Genomic DNA, 12,864 nt, shown 5'->3' on the forward strand with positions numbered 1-12,864 from the left:
AGCCTTTGGAAATTTCATGTCATTTCTTTAAAGAGAAGCTGCAGGGGATGCCAAGTTGTGCCAGTGAAGCTCTGAACAGACTTTAAAAGTCATAATTTCTGTGAAGCAGTCACTAGACCAATGACGTTCACTTATTTATAATTATCACTGTGGTACCACTGGCACTGGGTCACAGGAATTCTCAGCCTTCTTTTGGAACGAGCCGTTTCCACCCCATATTAGGTAAGGAGAAAGTAAAACAGCTTTATTCCATAATATGCAATAGGAAAAGGGCTGGTAGATCCGTTACACAGTGGTTCTCAGGTTATGAACCTCTTCCCTTGCATAGTGGTAGGCTGCACTGAGGCACCAGCAAAGTGGAGGACTTGAGTGTTTTGGATACAATCCTTTAGTGCAGAAGTGGGCACAGAAATTCTGAAACATTTCTGAGGCATGGTCAATAGCACTGCCATCTTTCATAACTGATCTTGTTGCATATTCCCAGCTGTAGGAATTTGTGATGTAAAGAGGCAGGTATGTACGCTTACATGCATGTTATAATGGCATTGGACCACAGCAGGTTAAGAAGAAGCACAGAATTTCATTGTATTTGCAGAAATGTGTAAAGTAATGATTTTGGCTGCTGATGGTTTTACTGTGACAGCCTTCGAATACACTCTTAATGCCTTTGAGGGTGAAAGACCAATGACCTTCCTCGAAAGCAAAAGCCTCCCTGAAGATAAACCCAAAAAGCAAGTATGCAGTGTAGAAGTTCTCTCAAAAATAGCCTGCATTTCAAAATATGGCCTGATCCATTTTCCTTGGTGATCTAAGAGGTGATTTGAATGTACATGTTGACAAATCTAAGCTTTAATTGTGTAAGACAAGGTAGGTGTAATAATCTTCATCCTTGGAGAACTCAGTTTTGGGCAACCTGTCTTGAGTCAGGCACAACAGATACCTAGAACAGGGTCCAGAAATCCAGCCCACTGAGTGTGGAGTTGCAAGGACTGAGTTCTGAAAGAAGTTTGCCCTTAGGAGCAGACTGTGCTAACAGCTCATCTTCCACCAAAGAATCTCAAGGCTTTTTACAAATTTTAATGCTCTGGTCTCTTTACTTTTGGTCTTATACTTCAGTATCTGATGAGACATTATAACTGGTGTATCATAAGAACATGTATGGAAGAAATAATTGGAAAGCTAAGTAAGTTCCTTCATAAACTTCTGTCAGAGGAAACGGAGCTCTTCTACACGTGCGTCTGGTTCCTTAGAACAGGAAATAACTGGCCAGAAACAAGAGAAAAGAAGTCTTCAGCCACTGGCACAGCTGGGCTGCTGCTGTCTGGAATATGAGGGATGTGAACCCTGGTGCTGGTGCCAGCCTCTGTAAGGGATGTTGCCAAGCACAAATAAAAGGGCACTGAAAACCTCCCTGGCAATCAAATTAGAGGAGAGTTTAAAAAATAATGTGAAATTGATCTCAAGTCAGGAGGTTTCTACGAAAAGGGATCTGGAATAGTGGGTGCACACTGTGCCTATGGATTCTGAGATGTACGTTCATTTTCCAGTATTTTGAAACGTTGTCTTTGATGGGTACCCGTTCTGGTGCGCAGACAGGATTGTGGATGGAAACCCGGGTTTATAAAATGGGGAGAGCATTCATGTCATTGACCTGGAGAAAGATTTGCTCTCCCCTGTATTTTCCTCCCTCTGACAGCTCTCTGCCTCTCCCCTTACCACGGACACCCTCCCACCCAGCCAGAGGCAGTCTCTCGGGTGAGGCCCCAGCCCAGGCTCGCTGACACTCGGTGCCTGCTGCAGAAAGAGGTGGGGCTGCCACAGCCACAGCTCCCTCCTGCCTTTCCCACTGACCTGAGTTCAAGCTGCTGCTGCTGCTGCTCTGCCAGCGGCTGAGGCTTCCCTGTGCAGTGTAATCCCTGCACCCGCGGAGCATCCAGCAGCTGCCGGGCACTTGCAGCCCTCTCATGAATTTCTCTCTTTTTCTCCAAGGCGCTGACTGTTGTGGTTTCAAGGCTACTGTTTTCCGTCCCACCACAGGAGCACTGTAAGTATAACTTCTACTGTGGCTCTTTAGTTACTGCCTTTGTCAAACTGATCTGTCTTGTACTGCATAGTAGGAGTTACTAGTTCAAAGTCTCCGTGAGGCTTGTTGTGCTCTCTGCTCCTGATTGATGTATTCAAATGGACCTTTGGCATTTTAGTTTTTAACTGGATTAAAACATCAAAGCATGAAACATGAAATCAGACCAGCTCAATATATTGGCAGCTTCTTGGCTGCTGTTTTCCTACTTTGTAGGTAAATTGCTAGAGCGTCCTTCCTCTGCCTAGTGAAGTGGAAATGAGAAGAGAAACATTTCTGTCCCTGCTTGGTTGCTGGAGCAAGTTTTCTAACAGCCCAGGGAATAGAAACTTTTCATAAGCCCCATGCATTTCATAAGGTCTGGGGATGCTGAGGCAGGTAATCCTGCTGAAGTGTAGCTAGCAAGTGAAGTTTTGGAAAGGAGTTAGATTGGGGGGTATCTGTCTGTCTCATTTCCTAAAGTCCTGAAGGTGAGATAGAAGTAAATAAGTTTAGGGACCTCAGATGGCTGCAGCAGTGTACTGGCACATTCAAACTGATGATCTGAGCTTAGGATTTTAAGGGAAGGAGTCTTGAGCTCCGGGAGCAGTTCTGATATAGGTTACAATCACTTCAAACTTTCAGCTTCAGATTTTCATGTTCTAAACAGCATTCACAATTTCTAGGTGTTAATCTAGCACCAGCATTAGGGTTCCTTGACTGTATTTAATCTGTGGTTTGAAAAGATTTTTTTTCTTGTATAAATGCATAAATCATCTCTTGGGGTATCCTTGAAAGTTGTATGAAAATGAACTACATATGAGCAGAATCACTGTGATTTTATACTTTCTTTCAGGTATCCTATTGGACAATGGAATTTGTATGGAAAAAAAGGTGGTATCTTCAGCTGGGCTGTATATTGATGCTGAATTTGGTTTATGCCAATCTAGACTATCAAAAAGAAACTCCTCCAAGCCTGGGTCAGATTGACCATGAGTGCTGGGAGGTCTCATCCCATGGGCTGGTGGAAATGAAGAAACTCAAGGTAGCAGATACAGTCATTGGTCTCTGGGACTTCATGATGTTCCTAAAGGAATCCCCTAAGCCCAAGCACAATGAACTCTTCAATGAGTTAGCCCAGAATTTCTGGGATATGTATGTAGACTGTGTGCTCTCAAGATCCCATGGAATGGGCAGAAGACAATTAGCGTCTCCCAAATACTCTTCCACATACTCACATAGAACTTTAGAAGGTAACTATAGGATATAGTGTTAGTCTGTTACATGCTAACATTAACCTGAAACACTTCCATCTTTGTCCTTGAATGTTTAGATAACTGAGTATAGTCATTTCCAGTTTTCTGTCTCTACTTCTGTCAAAAGTATTTGCATCTTTCAATGGTAGTTACTTTCACAATACAGGAGCCAAAATTAGTTAGGGTACTAAATTTAACAAAATGTAAAAAATGGTGGGTGTGCATGTGGTAGTGTGTGGAAATGGATGCTGAATGTCGTCACTGTGTGCATATAAATGGCATTACAGTACTAAAAGTTTCCTGGTGTTTGGACTTAAGTCTCAACTATGGGGAATCATCCTTCTGTAAGAAGGGAAGCTCAAATACCTGACTGCTTGAACCCTGTTCTTTCCATTGAAACTGTTGATACATAGTATGATCTCATGGTCATTGTGAATCATCAGTGACAAATTTTGGTCATCATGGTCTGAGATGAGTCTGAACTGAAATCACGTAGGGTTAGGGTCTTACTAACCAATCCTACATCTGTTGGATCCCTTCATCCTTAGCAGTGGACTTTCTTCAGATGTTTTAGGTTTCCAGACTGAACATAGAATCATAGAATGGTTTGGGTTGGAAAGGACCTTCAGATCATCTAGTTCCAACCCCCCTGCCATGGGCAGGGACTCCTCACACTAGACCACGTCACCTGATGCTCTGTTCAACCTGGCATTGAATACTGCCAGGGATGGAGCATTTACCTCTTCTTTGGGTAACCAAAGTGCCTCACCACCCTCATAGTAAAGAACTTCTTTCTTATATCTAACTTGAACTTTGCCTGTCTTTGAACCCATTTCCCCTTGTCCTGTCACTACTGTCTCTGGTGTGAAGAGTCCCCCTCTGGCATCCTTGTAGGCCCCCTTCAGATACCACACTGCCTTCTCTTCTGCAGACAGAATAGCCCCAATTTTCTTAGCCGGTCTTGATACATGGAGAGAATTTAATTCTAGCATTCCTAGAAATTTGCATAGAAAATAATGACTTTTCTTTCATAATCTTGCAGGGTCTGCTTTCACCAACCCATTTTAGTCAAAATAAAGATACCTCAGGAAGGCACATCAAAATGAAGGAGCACAAAAGCACGGCATGTACTCGAGATGCTTAGACAAGTCCACTGGCATGGTTCAACCTTCTTTTTTTTTCCTTTTCTTTGTGTAAAGCATTTAATCACTGCTAAATTGATAAGTATGTAAACTGCCACACTGTCACTTTTGCTTTCCTGTCTTGCAGTCTGTCAAGGTTGCTTTTATCCCACTGCATGTCTGAATGCTTTTGTGTTTTGAGTTAAGACTTTTGTTGTCTCAGGTAAGCTTGTAAGTCTGAACCAGTGTCGTATGTTTGAAGAGGCTCATCTTTTCCAGTAATTCTCTTTTTTTAAAGTTATTTTGGATAGAAGCCCAATATATTTTTATACTTTAAGCAATGGAGAAAATGTCAACAAGCATTTTATACAGTGTCTTGCACATAAAATTAACTTCAAGAATTGCAAAAAAGTGTGACATCAAGCTAAAGGGAAGGATTATGCTTATTGTAATGTCCTGTGCAGTCTTAACTTTGTAATTTATCACTGCTTAATCTAGGCTGTGGATTAATTAAAGTATTTTTTTATGCAGCAAGGTCTGAATAGCAGTAATTTTCTTGTCTAATAACATGTTATTTGTAAAGCCATTGCTACATTACATTAAGAACAATATTTTACACAAGACTGCTCTTTATGTACACATTTATACAGGTAAAAAAAGGTGATACAGTCCATCCCTGTCACAGCAGGCAACATCACAGTTAAGAAGAGACCCATGCATTCAGTGGTTTCAAAGAGTGAGAGATTAGCTTGACCGTGTCTCCCTTTATAAGAAAGAGTCCAGCATAGGTAAAATAATTCAGGGAGATTAACCATGGAGTTAATCCATTTGTCCTGAGCACAGAAAGCCTGAGAACAAATGGGAACACTCAGAGATGCAGACTGTTCTCTGCTTTACTCCTTGGGCAATGCAGCTTGTTCAGTCCCTGTTGTGTTCTAGCCTTTTATGAGATCCCAACTGGGTTTAATTATTGTAGAAAACAGTACTTACACAGTAACAACATATTAACCTTCATAAGTAACAAGAAATCCATCCCAGGTATGCCTAGCTCATATATAGCTTGTAAAATATCCAACAAATCTCACAGATTTTGTAAACACTCATTAGGTAAACACAATATCAAACTGCATCTTGTAAATTAGATCTCCTACAGTATTCCAGAGAGGACACGAAAATAGTGAGAAATTTCTCTCACCCATGAATATCACTGTAAGTTCCTGATACAAAAAGTATTTTAAATACACCTTTTCTCTTGAGCAAATAGAAGGAGTAATGATACACACAAACCCAGCAGTTTCAGGAATTGATAGATTGTGATGAGCAACTATTTGAGAGCCATTGTCTAATCTGTTCCAATAACACCCTCTTTATGAAGCTGTGTACTGTGTTGCATTTCCATCAAATAATGTGTTTTAGCTGTCATAAACCAGATAAATAAATTCCCCTTCTTCACACCTACAGATAATTTTATTCATCACCAACAGAAGTGTAGAACTATAGTAACGTTTTAAAGGTAATGTTTCCTATATTAGTGATCTTTTAGTTGAGTGCCAGTTTTAAAACTGTTTAATGCAGCTTTAAAAGCTCCATCCTTCCTCAGATTGTAAGTCTTTGTTCTAATTAGTTTTCTTTAGGATACAGAGGTGTTTAGCATCTACCATGGTTGGCTCCAGAATGCTTGAACAATCTCTTGCTACGGGCGCCCTGCAGTGTCTGCCAAAGGGGCAGGTGACTGAACGACAGGAACACAGCACCGTAAGCAGCAGCAGCACAACAAATTCCAGGTGGACTCACCTCTTTTGATTATGACAGAGCCATGCTGCCAGCTGGCTGCTCCTAGGGTGTCTACGGGAGGGATTAACAGTGAATGGGGTGAGCTCCTCCTCCACTAGTACTCTGCACTCCCTCTCTTTCCACCCCTGCGCAGAAACAGCAAGCCCATTTTTTTTGGGTTCCTCTGCTGACAGCCAGACCACAGTTCATGGCTGGCTGGCAAAACCAGATGCTGTATATGCTGCTGGGAAGGCTTGTGTTAATATTAATTTATCAAGTGTGAATGTAAGCATTTTGTGAAATTCTGTCCCCTTCTTTCTCTAGTCCTTGATAGAGTTAACAAGAGCATTTGCTGGTACTTGTTTGCACTGTACTGTAGCAGAAGCACAATACAGTTGGAGGAGGGAGGAGTGCTGTGGGGCACACTTTGTGCCTGATTTGAAGTTTTAACATAAGCATAAAAATAAACTGATTTCCAGTTAAAAGATCTTTTATATCTATACCTTGGCTATACAGTATTGCTGTAGCTTTTGTATAGAAATTGGTAGCATTTACGTGAGTCCTGTGTGGTTTTTTGGAAGAAATGGGCCTTTGCTTTGCTGCCAGTAGTAATGAGTCACCCGCACATCCACATATGTGCAAGGGTGTAAAAAAACCTCTAAATATCACAGTCTTTGTTCTTCTAGGCAAATATGTATTGCTCAGTTTTAATTGTGAAAAGACAATGGAGTGCACTTTTGTGGCCCCAATGTGTAGATATATTTTGCCATTCTCTAAAACAGTAATATAGCAGCACAGCTGCTGAAGAGCTGTTGGAGAAAAATAAACTGAGCAAGACTACTTGACACAGAGGACTTTAGTTAGATAACCTCTGTATACCTTAGTTTACCTTTCTTTCAGGCAGGCCAGAAATACACATTCAGAGTTATTTAATAAAACATACTTTAACATTATGCAGATAATTTGGGGTGGAAAAAAGTCATCATGAAAACAGATTATACTTAGAAATTATCAGTTAGCAAAGGGCCAGCATAAAAATTAAATGAAAACAGCTTAAGTTAATGTGATTTCTCTAGCTTTAAGTACTAGGTGACTGTCTTACTCTACAATGTAATGTTTAACAGACCTGCCCATAAGAAAATGCTTCTGATCTTTGCAAACTGCACCTGTGGAGTAGATACCATTTCATATGGCTGGTTTGGTTTATTTCATTATTTTATTCAAGTTCTTCTTTCTATAGAATTTAAGTAGACAATTTTGAAACAAAAATCACTGCCTTTATGTTTAATGCCGGTACTGGTATGTCTTGTTACATGGACAAACAGATTTTCAAGAAACCCTTCATACACACACCCACCCCATGGCTCTTTCAGGAAGTGAGAAAGGGAGTTGGGTACTAAGTTCTATCCATTTAGCTCAAATTTGTTTCCATTTTTCAATCTGGCATTTAACAAAGTGAAAGTTTATACTTTCATGAAACATTGCTTACAGGCAAAAATGACAGACTATGTGCCAGAGCTTGTATGTCATGGAACCCCTTGCAATGTCGCATAATTTTGTGCCATATCACTGGCTAGCAATTGGTTTTAAAATGAGGTAATAGCCTCAGGGAATCTTGCTCTATTGTAATATAGCAATTTTTGGCTTTGCCCAAGCTAGGAAAAGAGACAATAGCTTAGAAACTGAGTCATGTACAAAAAGGTCTGCTCACAAGTTTGTGTTGGTATTCTAGAAGTGGAAGACAAAGAGTTCCTGGTGGAGACAATAGGGGCAATAACCCAACAAGTAATTAGAATAGTAAGATCAGTTCAAGAGCCGTGAGAAATCCCTGAGGAGCAGGACACTTCAGCATGTCTTCAACAGGCTTGGAGAAACTTGGCACAAACAAGCTTTTTAGGGAGTCTTTAGATGACAACTGAGAGAACAGAAGTCCTCATGCTAAAGACAGCAGTTCAAGAAACAAAATGGACTGGGACAAAACCCACATGGGTATGGGATCCAGGAAAATGAGGAACTGAATGTGTTTATGTGAAAGGTCATCGCCCTGCTCAACGGAAGAGATACTTAAACTGCAATGTGTGGAATGAGTCAACAAGAGATGGAAAACAAAGTAGTGGACCTACTGATAGTGGATCACGGTAACCTGACACTAACACACAAAATTTTTAGACTCAGCCTACCTTTGTACCATACCGTGCAGGGTACTTTATTAATAAATCATCCCCATGTTTATATTAGTTAAGGCAAAATACCATTTTGCTCTCAAGATGCTCTGTGCAATTCACCAAAGCATTACAAACAGACATTACCTTGTATCTAAAATACACATACAGTTAACTATAATAAAAGCACTGTTCAGAACACTATCTATTCCACAGGTACCATATCTTTCTAGACCAAGTCCAGTGTTTTAATGCTTTTGATCTTTCTTTAAGGCTTCTTCAGAAAGAGGCAGCTTTCTAAGAGCAAGTTCTGTAACATTCAGTGGCCTTCCAGTTAATTGAGGAGGTGTACTTTTGACAGTTACTAAGTGACCAGATCCAATCTGAAAAACAAAATACATTACATGACAGTCATGTTAGTATTTAAAATGAGAGTTAAATCATGAACTGTCTTTCAAAAACATTATTCATCTGGTAGAGATGCATGCTGAGGTTTCTGAGGCCTATTCAAGCTATCCTTTATGTGAAATTAACAAATTGTTCCCATCAGTACAAAGGAAAGGACAGAGTGGTTTTTCACCAGGTACCTTTATGTACTCTGCTTTTCTGCCTTCACGTCTGATCTTATGAAAAGGAACAGCAAATCAAGCCTTTATTACAATAGAAGTTTGTTGTGCAATGTTGTTTGGATTTGTATATCATATGAGCCAGTTTTTGTCCTCAGCATTTCATTATACATTAATACTTCAACAACAAAAAAAAAGGAACAAACCCTATTTCTCTCAGAATGCAATTCCTCCAGGAAAACTTGAAGACTGAAAGGGACATACTACTCTCTATATTGGATAAGTATATTCAGTATAAGGAATACATATTTTTATATATATGTGTGTATATATATATATATATATATATAAATCCCAGTGACACCTCTATCTTCTAAGCATGACCTACTAAAACAAACAATGCAACTCTTCAAATGCTTGTGGCTCACATGTTTAATTACTTGACTTTGACTGGTCTGCAACAAACATCTTGGCCTAATTTCTCTCTCCCTATGAAGGGTGTTTAGCAGAGAGGAGGGAAGAAGATTGTTCCAAGAAAAAAATTGCCAGCCATATCTGTTATTTGTATTTCTTCTAAGCTATGTACCCAAGCAGTTTTATTTGATGTTCTTGATGTACTCCATTTCTTAACACACTTATTCTGCAAAATGGACTAACCTTTCCTTCTTTTTGTCTACAGTTGTTGAGATATTGTTTATAAAACCATAAAATACTTTCTTCTTAAAACCTCTTCCACCAAAAAAATGAATAGTCTTGGCTTGAGATCCAAGTCTTTAAAATAGAGTATAACAACATATTTCTGTCTATTAACCATTTCCATAATGCTCATATCAAAATTTTTCAGAGACTTTCTGCAAAATATTGCTGATTAACTGTCTCACTGACACAGGCATGTAACTATATCATTTTTTGAGCCCACTTCATCTTGCATTTACTTAAGTTTAGGGCAAAGATGATTTGATAAAAATCCTAGTCCAGCACTTTGAGACCATCCCCTGGCTTCCTATTAAGCACCTCCTTTCTTCATCACATCAAACATGAGCTGCTTCTTTTCCTTTTCAGGATGCATCCCCCTTAGTTGTCATTACAGAGAGTCAATTACAGCTGTCATGCCAGAGAGCCCATGATAGTGGAATCTCTTGCCTTTGTGCAAGTTTTAAATCAAAACCTCATGTTTTTAATTCTTTGTTTCTCCTCTCATGTAAAAGTAACTTACAAGCAATCAAGAAGCTATCCCTCCCCTAAAATCCTCCTTAGCTGTGATGCTTACACAGAAATCATCCAGGTAACTCAAAAGCAGTTACTGACTGGAGTGGAGATTCTCCCACATCTTACCCTAGGTTGTCAAAAATCAACATCTAAATATGCTGTTACACCCAAATATGATCGTAACAATGGCTTTTATTTTCTTACACTTCAATGAACTGATAGAAATGAGGGGGAAAAAAAATCTTTTCTGCAGATGCAAGGAGTTGGCTTATCTGCAGACAGTGAGGAACACATTTACTGACAAAGGACACCTCTACTGATGTATTAGAGATAGGCAGATTTACCCAACAATTAATGAAGGAAGGCTTGACCTCATCGAGGTTTTCGTGAAAGGCTATCCTGCAAGAGGTACATGTCAGGTAGCATAGGACCATCTTGCCCAAACTTCTTATGAGGAATCTGTAGATCTGAATCTCATTTTGACCAGCTACCTGTTGTCTGAGGATATATCAGAAAGGGAAGTTGTGCTTTGCAGGAGATACAGATTCTTTCTTACATATTTGGAGCTTGTCAGTGTAAACATTATTGAAGAAAGAGTAAGCTGCAGCACATATACAGACAAAATAAACCCCAAAGCACTTATACATCAATGAAAATAAAATAAAATAAAATTGGGGATTACTTAACTGTTGTACCGAGGCCTTTAATATCAGTAGAATAGACTGCTTCATTTTGAGTCTTCAGTTTAGGTCTGGAAGCCTCTATTGATTTTTCCTGAAGCCTTTTTGCTTTCTAAGGATAGTCAGTAAAAACATAAAATTGCTTTAATCCAAATGAATTTTGTCATTTGCACTTGTTAGAAAATATACAAATACAACAACAAAATAAATGAGGTGATAATTCTATTGGTCTTTAATTGTAGGTACCCTCCCTCTGGTTTGTGAATCTCTCTTGTACTGGGCACATGAAAACAGAATAAATGGACATGACTTTGCAAGGGTGAGAAAGGAATAATCACTTGCTATGACCTCTGGGCTATATTCTTTCTGATGCAGCCATATGTGCTGTTAGCCTTCATCACCACAAGAGCACACTGTTGCCTCATGTTCAGCTTGTCACCCCATACCTAGTACACATCCACATAGCCAGTTAGTCCCCAGGCTGTACCAATGCATGACAAGCATAATACATCCCAGGTGCAGGACTTCACATTTCTTTTCATGAACTTCGTGAACTTTTGGTCAGCCCAGCCCTACAGCTTGTCAAAGTCCTTCTGAATAGCAACCCTGCCTCCCAGCATATGGAATGCTTCCTCCAGCTCAGAACCCTGCATGAATGTGATGAGAATGCAAGCTGATCCAAGTCATTAATGAAAATGTTAAATAGTATTGACAGTATAATTGACAGTATATATTGACAGTATAATTGACTCTGTGGAATGTCACTCAAAACTGACTGCTAGTTAAACTTTAATTATTGACCACTGTCCTTTGAGCCCATCAGTCCAGACAGTTTTTTATCCAATTTGTAGCCCATGGGTATGCAGTCCAGTCCTTATCTCCCCATTTTGGCTAGAAGGAGGATACACAAGATTGAGCTGAAAATCTTGCTAAAGCCAACAGAAGAAATATCCATCTTCTTCCTTCTCCAGAGCAAAGCATTTTATCACAAAAGGCAACCATGTTGTCAAGGCGTGATTTGTCCCTGGTAAATCCATGACAGCCATTACCAATTACCTTCTTGTCCCTTGCATACCTAAATCAGCTTCCCAGGGACTCAGTCAGAACTATCCAGTTTTCCAGATCCTTTTTCTGGCCCTTTTTCAATTTCTAATTCTAGCATAGATCTTTACTACAGGCCAGGGAGGTGATTGCACATGAAGGAAATTGTTCTCTTTTGCATTTGGAAATGAAGAAAAATTAAATTTAGCTGCCAAAACATTTCTTTTAAGTCTGATTTAATTCATTCTCCAACTTAGTCTGATTGCCTAACAAGGACTCTAATAGTTTTTATGTTCTTTTGGAAAAGAACAAATAGCGCTAAAAGAAACTCCTTTCATCATAAAGTGTTTCCCGTCTTGAAAGATGTTTGCTGGACTAAGAATAGGGAATGAAATATTAGAAAAATTAAAGAAAAGTAAGAATAACCATAGTTTTAGTTTCCACAGTTTCAGGACAAATATATATACATACACACACCCCCAATTACAAGTGCATAAGCAATGTTGACCTCCCCTTTGTGATGGCAATAGGAAGAGCAGAAGAATCAAAGATTGTGTCGCTTTGCCAATACATCTTACGGTTCTGTGTCTGTGTGAATATAAAATTTACTCTAACTTCTACTTGAATATCCCCATAATTCATTAAGAAATATATCTGTAACTTCAAAATTATTATAACTATACTGTGAATATATGTTTTGCTCCATCACTCATATTTCTTACCTTCAATGCCTCATAGTTGGATGTCCGAGTCAAGAAATTTTCCCAAGATTTATTTAGCATTTCTCTCTGCTTATGGATAGCTTTGATCTGTAACATAAATGAAATTTACAAGATGCAACACAATCCCCTTCTCACAAGCTTTTCTGAATTCTTTGAGCTGTTTGAATATCATGTTCACCTATGCCCCTTTGGCTACCTTAGCTCATCCCTCTCACCTGAGACTGGATGATAATGTTGTAGCAATGTACTTGTCCTTTAAAAACTTCACTTATGTA

At 39.3% G+C, this 12,864-nt stretch overlaps 2 protein-coding genes across 3 annotated transcripts in view; one reads left to right on the top strand and one right to left on the bottom strand.

The window, feature by feature from the left end:
• The first annotated feature begins 1,525 nt into the window (after nucleotides 1-1,525).
• Nucleotides 1,526-4,966, top strand: FAM237B (family with sequence similarity 237 member B). 2 transcript variants are annotated; one of them, XM_062604972.1, is made up of 3 exons: nucleotides 1,526-2,044; nucleotides 2,916-3,312; nucleotides 4,358-4,966. In XM_062604972.1, the coding sequence occupies exons 2-3, from the start codon at nucleotides 2,931-2,933 to the stop codon at nucleotides 4,381-4,383; spliced, it is 408 nt and encodes a 135-aa protein (XP_062460956.1). In that variant the 5' UTR covers nucleotides 1,526-2,044; nucleotides 2,916-2,930; the 3' UTR covers nucleotides 4,384-4,966. The 2 variants fall into 2 exon arrangements, with proteins under 2 accessions (XP_062460956.1, XP_062460957.1); XM_062604973.1 differs by lacking the exon at nucleotides 1,526-2,044 and having other exon boundaries at nucleotides 2,086-3,312.
• Nucleotides 4,967-8,385: 3,419 nt separating this feature from the next.
• Nucleotides 8,386-12,864, bottom strand: part of CFAP69 (cilia and flagella associated protein 69) — a 33,590-nt gene continuing 29,111 nt past the window's right edge. Inside the window, exons 21-23 of the mRNA XM_062604971.1 lie at nucleotides 12,590-12,676; nucleotides 10,834-10,938; nucleotides 8,386-8,754 (exon numbers count right to left, since the gene is read on the bottom strand). Of these exons, the coding sequence (XP_062460955.1) occupies nucleotides 8,620-8,754; nucleotides 10,834-10,938; nucleotides 12,590-12,676 (327 nt within the window). The 3' untranslated portion in view covers nucleotides 8,386-8,619. The remainder of the gene's footprint in view (nucleotides 8,755-10,833; nucleotides 10,939-12,589; nucleotides 12,677-12,864) is intronic.

This window comes from Pezoporus occidentalis, unplaced genomic scaffold, assembly GCF_034315485.1.
Source record: "Pezoporus occidentalis ecotype Australia unplaced genomic scaffold, CSIRO_AGI_Poc_V1 ctg9, whole genome shotgun sequence".
In the NCBI taxonomy this organism is placed as follows: domain Eukaryota; kingdom Metazoa; phylum Chordata; class Aves; order Psittaciformes; family Psittacidae; genus Pezoporus; species Pezoporus occidentalis.

Coding starts and splice junctions, on each gene's coding strand:
- FAM237B (XM_062604972.1), top strand. CDS start 2,931: ATGGAATTTGTATGGAAAAAAAGGTGGTATCTTCAGCTGGGCTGTATA. Junction 3,313..4,357: donor CTCACATAGAACTTTAGAAG/GTAACTATAGGA, acceptor ATAATCTTGCAG/GGTCTGCTTTCACCAACCCA.